The 16,478-nt window shown below is 38.9% G+C and overlaps 1 protein-coding gene across 4 annotated transcripts in view; it reads left to right on the top strand.

The window, feature by feature from the left end:
- Positions 1 to 16,478, top strand: part of LOC126272139 (voltage-dependent calcium channel subunit alpha-2/delta-3) — a 686,714-nt gene that overhangs the window by 479,690 nt on the left and 190,546 nt on the right. For all 4 annotated transcript variants that reach the window (XM_049974752.1, XM_049974751.1, XM_049974753.1 and 1 more), the window contains one exon: positions 2,024 to 2,117. In XM_049974752.1, coding sequence (XP_049830709.1) covers positions 2,024 to 2,117 — 94 coding nt within the window. The remainder of the gene's footprint in view (positions 1 to 2,023; positions 2,118 to 16,478) is intronic.

Genomic DNA, 16,478 nt, shown 5'->3' with positions numbered 1-16,478 from the left:
TTGTGTGAAACACACTTCTCTGTCAAAGAGATCCAGAAAGTAGTACATGAAGGCATCCAGGTAGATACTATGTTCCATGGCTTCCCGAAGGTGTTTCATACAGTTCCTTGCTGCCATCTAATGAACAGGATATGAATATGTGGAATATCAGACCAAATGTGTGATGTGATTTAAGAGTTTCTAGCGAACAGAACACAGCACATCATTTTAAAGGGAGAGAAGTCTTCAGATGTAAAAGTGACTTTGGGTGTGTCCTAAGGTAGTGCTGTAGGACATCACTTTTCGCATTACACACTGCCAAAAAAAAGAGCCATGGTGTAACTGGTAGTTCATCATAGTAGGAGTATACGGTAAAAAATTCAGAACAAGTGAAACACCCGTCACAGTAAAGTGTGCCCAAACAGTCCAATCAACACACAGTGGAACCTGCAGACACACCAAATGTGATCATGAGTTGTATCTGATGACACTCCCCCCCCCTCCCCCCCCCCTTCCCCCTCCCCCTGCCCCATGTCAAGAAGCCTGGGATGGACCACAAGTGTAGTGTGCGAATACACTGTACCATTGGCTGCTCACCATATCCGTGCCATAGACATGTACGTCCATCACTCATATGCAGACAGAACCTACTCTCATCACTAAAAGAAACAGAGAGCCATTTCGTTCTCCAGTCAACTCTTTTAAAACCAGACTTGCCATACTTGTCAGAGTTCTGGTGTCAGTAGTAGCCTGGCCAGAGCCACATGTGATCTTAGTCCTGCTGCAAGCAGACAGTTCCAAATTGTCTTTGACGGTCCCATCAGGTGTAACATGTGCACAGATTTCTTCCCTGAATGCTGCTTTTGGACGTTGTTCAGCAGGAGTACATACTTGTTGGCAGGGCATCTTTGTACCCTTAAATGAATGTTACACACACGGTTTACCTCTAAAGTCGTTACCACCTGTAGAGTGGATACTTTGGGTGCACAGACAGGCCTCCAGACTGCCATCTGGTCATCTTTTACCATCATAAATGAGTCACTGACAGTATAACAACTCAGTAAGGGTGTGTTGTACCCTGGTGGCGGTGAACACACTCCTCAAGGCTGTTGCATTTGTTTTTTCATTCCATGAGGCTTTTCATGGATGATGCTATTGTCTACAGCGAATCTGTGCTAGAAAATTGTGCAAAATGCACGGAGGCTTGCAAATGATCAACACTTATTGCAGTGAATTGCAATTGACCCTCAACATAAACAAATGTAATGTATTGTCAATACATAGACAAAAATACTCACTTGAAGCAGTTACTTCCATAAAATATCTAGGAGTATGTGTAAAGAGTGATTTGAAGTTGAATTACCACAAGAAATTAAGCACATGTAAGGCAGATGCCAGACTGAGATTCATTTGAAGAGTCCTCGGGGAATGTAATCTGTTATAGTAATTTCCAAAACACTTGGTTCAATCAATACTTGAATACTGCTCATCAGTCAGAGATCTACATCAAATAGGATTGATAGAGGAAATAGAGAAGATCCATAGAGGAGGAGCACATTTTGTTAAAGGTTCATTTTGTAAGCACGAAAGCATCATGGAGATGCTTAGTCACCCCAACAGTGGCAAACGCTGCAAGAGAGACACTCTGCAGCATGGTGTAATCTACTCTTTAAATTCTGAGAGCGTACATTCCTAGAAGAGTCAATCAATTTATTGCTTCCTCTTACATATTTCTTGTAAAAAGACCATAATAATAAAATTAGAAAGATTTGAAACCACACAGAGGCTTACCAACAATCGTTCTTTCTTGAACCACTTGCAAATGGAACTGTAAAGGGATAAGCACTGGTGGCACACAATGTACCATCCGCCACTACCACACACCATAAGGTGGCTTGTGGAATGTAGATGTAGATGTGGAACTGTCTCATACCATTTTATCTCATAATTCTATTATGTTTAGATACATTCTTTAAGAAAACACTATATCTATCGTCATATTTTTTGTGTATTGGTTACTCTACATTAACATTCTGTGTTTCAGGTGACAGGGATTTATTCCAGGCTCTTGTTTTTGACGCCATAGCAACAGAATCTTTTCAGCAGAATCTGAGCAGTTTGCACAAGGATGACAAAGGGTAAGTTACAGTAAAATGTTCAGAACTGAAAGCATGTTATCTTCGATCCTCCAGCAATAAACACTTGTGCTCAAAGATGAAAATTCAGTTTTCTACATCACAATCAACATCATGTGCACTCAGTTTCAAGTAGCTTGGCACATTCTACACATCACTACTTTATATTATCTGATGGCCTGTTTTCATGCTGTCTCTAGTTAGATTAAAATAAGTTTGTGATTGTCAGTCGTCACTGTTAGGGGGCATTATTGCCAACCATGGCACCGTGTGTTGCATACTCATGCATTCAGTTGTTGAGCATCCTCTGTGAGCAACAACAATGTCTGTACTTTGAATTGTGGCTATTGCCTTTGTCATTTTTGGAAAGATTGTACTGAAAGCAACAGCACTAGCAGCAATGGCTGTGATGTGTATTTTGGTACCGTGGTTACCTGTATGAAGATAAGTAACAGAAATAGGGCAGTTGTTCACTCATTGTTATCAAAAACTTCACTCTGTCAAATAAATTTGAAAAATGCAAATTGTGATCATAAGCTACAACATCAATAAATGCACACCACTGTGTTTTATGAAGAATATAATACCCAAAAACCCTGGGTAGAAAAGCACATAACAATAGAAATAAAGATTATTAGTCACTATATAGTTAAGACATTTAGTGATCAGAAGACTCATAAAGAGGAAGACAGAAAAGTTTGCTGGGATTTCAGGCAATTTTTTTTCTTCAGAGCTAACTAAAATACACACACACACACACACACACACACACACACACACACACAGAGTCAGGCGGCAATTCCAGCACACTGTAGCTCTGTTTGTGTGGACATTATCTGAAAGCTCAACAACTATTTCGATCTTGTTTATATGCCTGTTCATCACTCAGTGTTTCAATTCAACTATACCTTGAGTTTCCTTTACTCCTCCATTACACTTAGACTTTGACTATGTTAACATATTATAAAGAGTAATCAATATTGGATGTTGTAATATATGGGGTGATTAAATTTAAGTTAAACTTTCAAAACGCTGTAGAAATAACACTATTGGTCAGAATGACATCAAATTGCAATGGAATATTATCAGAGAAGGGGGAAAACATATGGCAGAAGAAGAAAAATAGTGTGAAAATTGATCAATTCATGGCACTGTATGTGTCAGAATAAGTAAATGAAAATGCCTGTCATGCGCACGACCCACTGAAATTGGTATAAACACACCGGGTACATGGCTTTTCCTTCTTTGGTGTCTGCGATGTTCGCTGGGCTGCTTCATTTCGATTATTACAGAGAGCAGTATGTGACAAAAAATTTGTATTTTGACATCCCTTCAGCCTGTCTTTCACGTATCTACCGTCACCTGTTCCTAGCTAATACATGGCTTTCCTTTTGCAGATTCTTTGTTTCTGCAATCCATGTGCTAAATGTAATATACGCCAATCTACTGCAATGCCTGTAGTCGTACATACAAAATATATAAGTGAGCCTTGGAAGCCCAAGTAACACCTGGTGATGGGTGACCCATACTGTTCAATGCACTGCGACAACAATCACAAAATTATTTTAATTCAAGTATAATGTGACTGTAAATACTGTTCAGCATTTCTGTGATAATCAGAAGTTGACAATTTTGTTGCTCATGTGTTAGGAGAGTGGAAAGGAGTAGGGAGGCGACTGAGTTGAAAGTAACTGCCTCCACATTTCGTGTTTACAATAATTGAACACAGAAGATATTTATTTTGCTGTCAATTTGTTTAGTTTTAAATCTTCATTCTAGAGCGTGTATTTTCATTCTCAGAAGGTTTACAAATTTAAAAAACATGAACTATAAAAAAACGGTTGCTGTTTTCAGTCAGTTGATTTTCACGTTACAGGTGAAACTTTTTTTGGGATAAAAGGAAATGATTATTTTCATTTGCAAAACAGGTCTAACAAAATTTAACTGAGTGTATTATTAAGGCATTACGAGCTACCAGGCATCTGAGTAGAAACCAAAGCAATGCTTTCTGACAAATTTCTTACAGAACTGAATGGGAATTTTATATTCATAACATGTCTAATGGAATTAATTACTATAAAGGAAAAAATTCACTAATGTATAAAATATGCACACATCACTGTAAGATATTCATTAGTCAATATTCATGTAAAATGTAGCTATTTTAGGACTCGTATCAGTCATTTTGTGCAGATAAAGATTGTCTGTGTCACTTGTACCTTTGGCTATAAATGAAAGGTATAATATGACTTAAGGCTTTCTTCTTTATTTTACTTGCAACGTTGTATCTACATTTATATGCAAATGATTATAAGCATTACTCAGCAATCCACATAAACCTCATTTCTGTTTTTGTGTGGTGCTGCGTTACATGATGCAGCATGACATGCTTTACTCTTTATTTGCTCCTCACCAAGATGTAAAATAAGTGTATTGCAAGATAAATCAAACAATGGAAAATCCAGGATGGAATGAAACAATATTATGAAAAGGAAAGTTGTTACTCACCAAATAGCGAAGACGCTGAGTCACAGGTAAGCACAGCAAAAAGACTGCCACAAATAAAGCTTTCGGCCAGTAATGCCTTCATCAACAATAGATGATACACACGCACACACACACACACACACACACACACACACACACACACACACACACACACACACTGATTCAAATGCGACTCATACACACAACTGCAGTCGCAGGCAACTGAAGCCAAAGTGCCAGCAGCAGCGCCTGTGCATATGAGAGAGGTGACTGGGTGAGAGTAAGGAGGAGGCTGGGGCAGAGAGGGGGAGGGATAGTAGGATAGGGGTGGCTTACAGTGAAGTTCTGCAGGTTAGATGCTGGGCAGTGGAGGGGGGGGGGGGGGGGGAGGCTGCAGAAAATAAGAGAACTAAAAAGACTGGGTGCGATGGTGGAACTGGGCTGGATGGGTGAGGACAGTAACTAATGAAGGTTGAGGCCAGGAGGGTTACGGGAATGTAGGATGTTTTGCAGGGGAAGCTCTCACCTGCACAGTTCAGAAAAGTTGGTGTTTTTCGGAAGGATCCATATGGTACAGGCTGTGAAGCAGTCATTAAAATGAAGGATGTCATGTTTCACCACGTGCTCAGCAACAGGGTGGTCCACTTGTTTTTTGGCTACAGTTTGTTGATGGTCATTCACTGGACAGACAGCTTGTTGATTGTCATTCCCACATGGAATGCAACACAGTCATTGCAGCTTAGCTTGTAGATCACATGACTGGTTTCACAGGTAGTCCTGCCTTTGATGGGATAGGTGATGTTTGTGACCAGACTGGAGTAGGTGGTTGTGGGAAGATGTATGAAACAGGCCGTGCATCTAGGTCTATTACAGGAGTACAAGCCATGAGGTAAGGGGTTGTGGGAGCAGGTGCTGTGTATGGATGGATGAGTATATTGTGTAGATAGAGTACCACTGTGGGAAGTGCGGGGAGGATAGTGGGCAGGACATTTGTTATTTCAGGTCATGAGAAGAGGTAGTCGAAACCCTGGAAGAGAATGTAATTCAGTTCCGCCAGTCCTGGGTGGTACTGAGTTATGAGGGGAATGCTCTTCTGTGACCTGACGGTGGGACTTTTGGAGGTGAAGGGAGACTGGAAAGAAAAGGCACGGAAGGGTTATTTTGTACAAGGTTGGGAGGTTAATAACAATCCGTGAAGGCTTCAGTGAGACCCTTGGCATATTTTGAGAGGGACTGCAGATGTGGCGACCATGGATGACTAGACTGTATCGAAGGGGCTTCTTGGCATGGATGGGTGGCAGCTGCCGAAGTGGAGATATTGCTGGTGTTTAGTAAGTTTGATAAGGACGGATACTGATGTAGCCATATTTGAGGTGGCGATCAACTTCTAGAAAGATGTCTTGTTGCATTGAGTAGGAACAGGTGAAGCAAATGGGGGAGAAGTTTTTGAGGTTCTGGAGGAATGGGGATGGAGTTCCTCACCCTCAATCCAGATCGCAAAGATGTCATCAGTTTACCTGAACCAGGTGAGGGGTTTAGGATTCTGGATATTTAGGAAGGATTTCTCTAGATGGCCCATGAACAGGTTGGCATAGGATGGGAGCCATGTGGGGCCAATAGCCATACCCCGGCTTTGTTCGTAGGTAATGCCTTCAAAGGAGAAGTAATTGTGGGTGAGGATATAGTTGGTCATGGCGACTAGGAAGGAGGTTGTTGGTTTAGTATCTGTCAGGAATTGTGAAAGGTAGCCTTCCATAGCGGTAAGGTCATGGGCATTAGAGATGTTAGTGTAAAGGGACAAGCAGGGCTCATTGTGGTAAAGGGACAGGAAATGTGGAGAGTCAGTGGAGAAAATGGTTGGTATCTTCCATAGAGGATGGTAGGTTCCAGGTAATAGGTTGAAGGTGTTACTCTACTAGAGCAGAGATATTCTCAGTGGGGTCACAGTAACCAGCCACAATGGGGTGTCCTGGGTGGTTGGGTTTATGGACTTTAGAAAGCATGTAGAAGGTAGGAGTGTGGGAAGTGGTAGGGCTGAGCAGAGAGATGGACTCTAGGGAGAGGTTCTGGGATTTTAGGAGTGACTGGAGATCCTGCTGGATTTCTGGAATGGAATCACGGTGACAAGGTTTGTAGGTTAAGTGCCTGACAGCTGGCAGAGTCCTTCTGCCAGGTAATATTTGCGGTTCAGAACAACATTGGTGGAGCCTTTATTCCCCTCTTGAAATATGTTGAGGGTCTCACTGAAGCCTCACAGACCTTTAGTATCCTCCCAACCTTGTACAAAAACAACTCTCCCGTGCCTTATCTTTACAGTCTCCCACTACCTCCCAAAGTGCCATCGTCCAGCCACAGAGGAGCATTCCCCTCATAATTCAATACCACCCAGGACTAGAGCAACTGAATTACATTCTCTGCCAGGGTTTTGACTACCTCTCGTCATGCCCTCAAATGAGAAATGTCCTGTCCTCTATCCTTACCACCCCTCCCACAGTGGTATTCCACTGTCCACTGAACCTACACAATATGCTCATCCATCCACACACAACACCTGCTTCCACTACCCATAACCTCATGTCTCATACCCTTTTAATAGACCTAGATACAAAACCGATCCCATACATCCTCCCACCACTGCCTACTCTAGTCTGTTCACAAATATCACCTATCCCATCAAAGGCAGGGCTACCTGTGAAGCCAGTCATGTGATCTACAAGCTAAGATGCAACCACTGTGCTGCATTCTATGTGGGCATGACAACCAACAAGCTGTCTATCAACATGAATGGCTACCGAAAAATTGTGGCCAAGAAACAAATGGACGAGCCTGTTGCTGAGCATGCAGCCAAACATGACATGCTATATTTCAATGACTGCTTCATAGCCTGTACCTCGTGGATCCTTCCCACCAACACCAGCTTTTCTGAATTGCACAGGTGGGAACTTTCCTTGCAATACATCCTACAGTCCTGTACCTCTCCTGGCCTCAAGCTTCATTAGTTATTGTCCGCACCCATCCAGCCCCTTCCTGCTCCCATTCCAGCACTACACAGCCCCTCATTCTACCATTGCCCCCAGTCTTTTTACTTCTCTCCTTTTCCTCAACCGCCTCCCCCTCCCCCTCACCTCCCACCTACCCACCATCTAACCTGCAGCCCAGCACTGCACACCACCTCTACCCTACTATCCCTCCCCCTCCCCACCCCAGCCTCCTCCTTAACCCCACACAGTTTCCACTCCCATCAGGCACTAGTGCTGCTGTTTGCAGTGTGGTTTCAGTTGCCTGAGACTGCAGTCGTGTGTGTGTGTGTGTGTGTGTGTGTGTGTGTGTGTGTGTGTGTGTCGTCTATTGTTGACGAAGGGCTTCCTGGCCGATAGCTTTATTTGTGGCAGTCTTTTTGTTGTGCTTATCTGTGCCTCAGCATCTCCACTAAATGGTGAGTAGCAACTTTCCTTTTCATATATCAAGATAAGTTTATGATTATAAAACAATAAAAATTCCAGCTCAGAATATCAACAATATTTCAAGAATGATAGATTTGCTACTCACCGTAAGCTGCAGACAGACACAATGAAAAGACTTTTACACACTGAGCTTTGTGCCAAAGCCTTCTTCAGAAAGGAAAACATTCACAAAAGCAAGCACATCTCACCCACAGATGACCACTAACTCAATGTGCAATAGTCTTTTTGTTGTGCCTGTCTGTAACTCAGTGTATCATCTTTGCAGTGAGTAGCAATATATCCTTTTCATAATGTTGTTTATCATTATGAATCTTTTCAGTAACTATTGACAAATTTTACATTATTAAAAACTAACCTAAAACTCTTCTCAAAGTTCTCTCTTTCAAGCTGTATGTATTGGTTCATCTTTTTGAATCATGAATTGAAGTCTGTACATAGAAACATCCTGTTGAGATGACAGAAACTGAATGTTTCTATTGTGTGTGTTTGTATATGCTCTTCTTGCTGTCGATATTTTTGGGTGAGATGGTACCCTTTTACAGATTTTTTCACCTGACTTAATTAGTGAAGTAGCTGTGCTATTTTGGGTGAGATTGTATCCTTTTACAGATTTTTTTCACCTGACTGCGCTAACAGAATAGCAATGTGGAAAAAACAAGTCTGAAAACTATGTATTGGACTAACCAAAATGAAACAATAATACAGTATCCAAAAGAATAACTGATCCCAACCGTGGATCGACACAAATACAAAATAATAAATAATAATAATAATAATAAAGACCCAGTGCTTCACGAGGAGCAAACACAAACAGTTCTACAACATCCAGAGGTTCATCGAGTATACCAAGAGATCAGCCAGCTTGAAGAGGTGTCTGGCCATGGCTGCCGGGGCAGCAGTTGTCTATCCTTCCAAGTGGGGTGTCGAACTGCCATTTGCCAGCAGTGCACCACCTTATAAAGCCCGTTGGTGGATGTATCTGCTGTAACTATTTGTGAACACGTACCTGGCATAGCAAAGTAGCTCCTAGGCTAGTTGCGACCTCTGGTGAAGCTGTTCTGCAGGCTCCACAAATGGGTTGCGGTCCCTGGTGGCCATTAGTGGAGACCTGGCAGTGTGTTGTATTGTGGCCCCTCCAGTAAGTTTTTGTTTTGACAACACAGGTGACGTAGGTTTTCCTGATGGATATACACCTTGTGATGCAGGCATCCCGTGATGGTTGGATGTAAAGTGGGATACTGATGCAGTATGCCCTACAATGTTCGAAGTGTGTGTCCACAGCAGTTAGCTTTCTTTTTATTTCCGTTTTCCTGATTTTTTTTCACCAAGCTACTTAAATGGCTGGATTTGCTTGAGTTTGAGATGTTCCATTACCTGTTTGTTGCAGTTAATATAGGCAACCTTTCCAAATGAAATCTGGAAACCAACTTTTCTCTAATTTCTTTTAAGAGTTCAACCTGTTTCTGGGCTGTAAAATAATTTGCAAAAGGAAGGCAATGTATCTTTAATATTAATCTACCTCTGCTTAAAGTAACTGGCTGATTAAGTTTATAGGACAGATTCCAGCTTGTGTGACGTTTGCATTACTTTCTCAAGTATGCTCTTGAAGAGTTTGAAGTTAATGGATGTACACTCCAGGTTATTTCCACAGAGCATTTGTTATGTTAAAATCAGCAATAGGCTCAAAAATTTCTCTGTAAAAGGTGTGCCTAGCCTAAATATGAAATATAGCTTGATATTTTCTGAATATGAGCTTGAGTTATAGTGCTCTGTTACGTAGATGCTGTGATAATATTTTGTTTGTGACTCATAGTGATAATTCTCATATCAGTTACATCCCATTTATTGTTCTAGGGGTTATTTAATACTATACCAAATCTTCTGGAATATGTTCTGTTTGCCAAGAGTTTTATTTCTATAATTTTGCTAGTTACACTTTCAGTGTTTTATTTAAGCATTTGTTTTGTCGTTAGTTTGTTACATTATCATCTTGTACTCATTTTTCCATATTCATGCCTCACAATACTTTTGTCTTTCTTACATTAGTATTATCATCATTATCATCAATAACTTTACTTTTCCTCCAGTTACTTCAGGCATATAAATGCTCTACCCATTTTAGATTTGTAGTGACTTTTTCAATCTAAACATTATTCTTTTTTTTTTCTGTTTTCATGCAGTCTTTTCTCCTGACAAATGAAATGCTAAAATTTATGAAATAAAATAATCAATGTTTTTATCGGTTTGAAGTATATTTATTAGATCTGCAGCCACTTCTTGGCTCATCAATAGAACACTGTTGTTTATGAGTTGATGACAATTGTTTTAATCGCATTTTCATGTCCCTCTCTCCTGTTTTCCACTTTGAACATAATCAGACTCATTTCCACAGAGTAAAAGTTTGCCTAATGGTTAGTGCTCTGGACTCACATCTTACCATTGAAGTTTAGGTTTCTATTGGACTCCATGAATTGGTTAAGACAAATGCTAGGCAAATTCCTTTGGGGAGAACATGACCAGTTTCATTTACCAAGCTTGTGCTACAATTGTAATGACCTCAACATTGCCAGGATGTACAACTTTAATCTTCCTTTTTTTGTTCTTTGTTCGTGTTGTTGTTGTTATGAGGTTTGTACCTGCTGTTCACAGTTGTTGTTGTTGTTGTTGTTGTTGAGGATTGCACTTGCTGTTCTACGGCTGCTGTACAGTCCTTTGTATAAAGAAACAGAATTACTTCACACAGCTTACTGTAGGCACCCTCAGCAATCATTTTTGTGAAGTAGTTGATGGCCAGTCATATCTTCACTTCTTTAAGGGATAGATGTTTAAACTCAGTGTGTTTCTTTCTTTTTTAATTCAGTGATCATTGTAACAAATATTTCATTCCAATGCCCAATTTTTTGCAAAAATTGTACTGGCAATGTGTCTCGTTGGTGCCACGTAAGTATTGTATCCAAGTTAGAGACAAACTAAGCTTTCCTGCGACTATATACTGATACACATTAGCACCAAATGTCAGAAACACTGAGTGCCCCAATAACAATCTAACAATCATTGTACATAAAAAACATCAAATGTGTCCACACCACCATGAAATGAAAGACTTGACTGTCAGTTTGTGCTCTGTGTTCCTCTTAATATGCACATTGACTTTCCAAGTACATAGCATTTTCCCAGTTCAGTGTCCAGTCTATATGAAGCCACAGGAACTTGATGCTAACACATCTGTTTAACTTGTAGTTATTGAATCGCACTATATATTCCTGTGAGTTTCCATGGTTTGAGAGAATATGCATAAAAATTATCTTTTCTTTGCTTGGAAGAAAGGGAACTAACAGTAAGTCATTGGAAGACTTTAGATAAGGTATTGTTAATGCCTCGGTAACAAAACTTCAGGTACAGTGCTTGTGTCATCTGTGAACATACTAAAATTCTTGCGGGTAACTTGATGATTGGCCAATGAAAAACTCTTGCTAGTTTTAACAACAGTCTGTTTCAATATTGGAAGGATGGTCAGATTTTTGTCACTTCATCTTTGATATGGCTTATGTGTTGTTGTTGTGGTCTTCGGTCCAGAGACTGGTTTGATGCAGCTCCCCATACTACTCTATCCTGAGCAAGCTTCTTCATCTCTGAGTAACTACTGCAACTTACATCCATCTGAATCGACTTAGTGTATTCATCTCTTGGCCTTCCTCTATGATTTTTACACTCCACACTCTCATCCAGTACTAAATTGGTGATCCCTTGTTGCCTCAGAATGTGTCCTACCAACCGATCTCTTCTTCTAGTGAAGTTGTGCCACAAACTTCTCTTCTCTCCAGTTCTATTCAGTACCTCCGCATTAGTTACATGATCTACCCATCTAATCTTCAGCATTCTTCTGTAGCAATACATTTCGAACACTTCTATTCTCTTCTTGTCTAAACTATTTATTGTCCAGTCTGACTTCCATACATGACTACACTCCATACAAATGCTTTCAGAAAGGACATCCTAACACTTAAATCTGTACTCGATATTAACAAATTTCTCTTCTTCCGAAGCCATAGCCAGTCTACATTTTATATCCTCTCTACTTCAACCATCATCAGTTATTTTGCTCCTCAAATAGCAAAACTCCTCTACTATTTTAAGCGTCTCATTTCCTAATCTAATTCCCTCATCATCACTTGATTTAATAAGACTACATTCCATTATCCTCATTTTACTCTTGTTGATGTTCATCTTACATCCACCTTTCAAGGTACTGTCCATTTCATTCAACTGCTCTTCCAGAGCCTTTGCTGTCTGTTATTCTCCATGGATTTTAATTCCTACTCCAAATTTTTCTTTTGTTTTCTTTTGTACATCACCCTTGTATAGTATCTATCTTACCCCTTGTGATATATGCCTCTACATCCTTGCATTTGCCCTCTAGCCATGCCTGCTTAGCCATTTTGTACTTCCTGTCAGTCTCATTTTTGAGATGTTCGTAATTCTTTTCACCAGCTTCATGTAGTGCATTTTTATATTTTCTCTTTTCATCAATTAAATTCAATATGTCTTCTGTTACCCAAGGATTTCTTCTAGCCCTTGCTTTTTACCTACTTGATCCTCTGTTGCCTTCACTGTTTCATCTCTCAAAGCTACTTATTCTTCTCCTACTGTATTTCTTTCACCTGTTCTTGTCAACCGTTCCCTAATGCTCTCTCTGAAACTCTCTACAACCTCTAGTTCTTTCAGTTCATCCAGGTCTCATCTCGTTAAATTCCTATCTTTTTCCAGTTTCTTCAGTTTCAAACTACAGTTCATATTCAACAGATTGTGGTTAGAGTCCACATTGCCTGTCGAAATGTCTTACAATTTAAAACCTGGTTCCTAAAATAAACCTATGTCTTACCATTGTACAATCTATTTGAAACCTTCCAGTGTCTCCAGGCCTCTTCCACATTTACAACTTTATTTCATGATTCTTAAACAACAAGTGCTGGCTATGATTAGGTTATGCTCTGTGCAAAATTCTACCATGCGGCTTCCTCTTTCATCCCTTATCCCAGTTCACATTCACCTACTACTGGTCCTTCCCTTCTTTTTCCTTCCAGTCCCCCATGACAATTAAATTTTCACCTCCCTTAACTATCTGAAACCATCTGAATAATTTATTTTATCACAACATACATTTCTTCAATCTCTGCATTTGTGCAGGTAGTTGGCATATAAACTTGTTCTACTGCGGTAGGCGTGGGCTTTGTGTCTATCTTTGCTACAATAATGTGTTCACTATGCTGTTCATAGAAGATTATCTACATTCCTATGTCTTATGTATCAAGAATGTTTCTTCACTGATAAAAGGAGTACACTTTTTATCTCAGAAAATCACATTTTTAATTGCAAATCTATTTGAAATAATTTCTCTTCAAGTTCATAAATTAACAATATTCGTCAGTAATAACTAGGAAATACTCCTGACATTTGGCTATGCATTTTCTAATATTCATTTTATGCCAGTCAGTATCTTTTTTAAAACATTTACACAAGTTTTTGCACATTAGATAACATTCAGAATTTCAGTAAACAGTATAAACTGCTATTAATTTGTGTACTTGGATATGTCTGTTTTCATAATCTTTGTTTAAAATGCTTTTATTAATGTTAGATTTCCCATTCTGAAGAATTGTTTCTTGGTGCACACTACACAAGCTGCAGGAACTGAAAAATTTGTGAACTGTGCCTGTAAGACAATTAACTTTGCATTTAATTAAGCAAATAAATAATATGAAGATTGAAAAACAAACAGTAAACAATAAAAAGGAGCAAGAATTTGTCTCGTACTTAAAGACCTGAATTTGTATCTAAACTGTCTTCCACTTACTTATTCTATTTTTTGTTTTATCTCAGTATCTAATTTCTACACTATTTATCATACATACTTACTTTGTAAAGCCTAATAGAAACACACATCTTGACAGAAAATATGCTTTACACTGAGATATTTACCAGAGAGCATGTAATTTGAGTCACCTGTTAAAATTGCATGGGAAGTAAGTGATCTGTCATGTGACAGTTCTGAATGGTACTAATGATTGCCATGGATCTTCTCATACTGTTCTTACAGTGGTTCGACCTTTAGGGTGAATACACATTTGCTTTCAAAGTCAGTAGCAGAATTTATAAGTAGTCCTATTCATTCTGCAAGATTTGATTGGTCTCAGACTGCCTAGAGCATGAAAATGCCATTTCTCCAACCACTGACTCCACAGACAACTTTTGCTCTTTGTGCCGAATGCTTTAAATATGTGTCTGTTGATAAGGTCATGACCAAGGACTGCAAAGGTATTATGGTGGTCACTTTCCTGCAGAAATGTTGGACCATTGATGTGTCTACTGATGCTGTCTTCGCTGCCAAGTTTTAGCTGTGTAGTACTTAGCAGTTTCTGCATAACTGATTTCAATTCTGTCCACAAAATTTATTTGAAAATGGGATAAAAATTGGTTTGTCAACAAAATTTCACCCAAATGGTGGACGAATGTATAGAAAAGTAACAAAACATTAAATTTTCATTAAATCTGAACAACAAAAATTTAATTACAAAAGGCTTATTTATATTTGATATACTCTTGTCTGTTGTCTGAATAGTTTTACACAATGTAATTCAGAAATTTTAGAAATTTCAAAATTTTGGGTCACCCTCCACCAACCTCAGCCCATCAACAGCTTGGATCATCCATCTCCAACCAAAGGCAATAGAGCAAGTGCAATTCTGTCATGGTCAAATGAGACAATGAATGCTTTGGTGGATGAGAGACTCTGTGCATTCATTCTGCACAGCTGAAATATGCTTCAGTGTGACTGAAAACTAAACAAGACATTTAAGTTGAGACAAAGTATTTTGGGAAGCTTTTGTTTACAGTTTCTCGTGGTGTTGGATGCAAGAAGTGTTCTAGGTATTCTGGCAAACTGATGGTGCTTGAGAACACAATTGATACATGGAATAGAGTTGATGATCCAATTTGTAAGTGACTGTTGGTACACATTCTGCTCAAAATACATCTTAACGATTGAGTATGCCAGGTAAATAGGGACAGCAGTTGTGTTTCATACAAAACTAACGAAATAGTGCCAACATGTGAAGGTGAATTGTTTCTTATATGGTGCCGGAATGTGCAGAGGGAAGGGAGTGACTTTTCCCAAAACTGACAATTGCTGTTCTATGAACATTAGTATTAAAAGCATTTATATCTCCCAGATTTGTCATATATATCCTGTGTACCACACCAATATATTCTGCAGGACATGGTCTAAATCAATGGATCAAACTGTGGAAACAGGACGAGTGGATAATAAATGGGTGACAGGATCGATTTCACTTTTCATGTGCTTGCTGTGTTTGTTCTTTTTTCCAGTTCCTCTGCACATCTGTAGCATGCCAAGTTGGCTTGCAATTCCTTTTTTGTCCCAGGATTCTCATCAGAATTTTTTTCTTGCTTTCTGATGGTTCTGATCTTTAGATTTGCTCCCATTATCATCTTTCCAGATGCATAAAGTATGTATGTTTTCCAGAATAAAATTCAATCATCACTTGCAAATATATATTTATTTTGCTTTACCAGCATCAACAAATTAATTTGTCGTCTTCAGAAGACTACAAAATTACGGCTATACATTTATATAATGTATAAGATGTATATCACAGAAACATACTTAGTATTGGTTTAGCAGATGTCAATATCTTCTTTATAGGAGCAAAATGCCATGATATGTCCAGAAATATACATGTATGTAATTATTGTAAACACCGATTGACAATTTACAGTAACTGTGTACATATTTCCATGTCAATCTGTTGTGCTAGCAGTGAGGAACCTATATAAAAACATATAAAAACTATAACAAAGGTATATAAAGAAATATTCTGAAATATATACCACAGCTGCTGATAATTATAACCATTTATAAAATACTTAGGTTTTTTCAATCATGTTATAATTTTGTTATTTTGCTATTTTGGCAGATATTTTTGTTATATCTGTTCCAAGTGAGTTTGCATGTACTTGGTAGTTTAGCACGTGATTCTTTGGTAGGTTTCCTATTTAGTCCTTCGAGACCAGTGATCTCATCTAAATATTTAAATTTGTCAAATCTTGTGATTAAAGGTTAGAGGACTGCAGTGTTTGTCATCAAATGGTATGCTTGTTGTAGAGTTCTTTTCATATGGCAACAACAACTACACATGTCCATTTTTATTAAATGAAGAAAACTGCAATGGTCATTGAGCCAGTAATATTTTATTGTTTATGACCAGTTTCAGAATAATATAATAGAGTCTTCCAACATACACTGTATGCAACAATGGAAACAGTATATTACAGTTAGAGATAAGTAGTCATTCTAAAATGAAAATGTAACAGCAAACTGATGACCAAACATTAC

Source organism: Schistocerca gregaria, chromosome 5 (assembly GCF_023897955.1).
Source record: "Schistocerca gregaria isolate iqSchGreg1 chromosome 5, iqSchGreg1.2, whole genome shotgun sequence".
Taxonomy (NCBI): Eukaryota; Metazoa; Arthropoda; class Insecta; order Orthoptera; family Acrididae; genus Schistocerca; species Schistocerca gregaria.
This window is presented reverse-complemented; position numbering and strand designations above follow the sequence as displayed.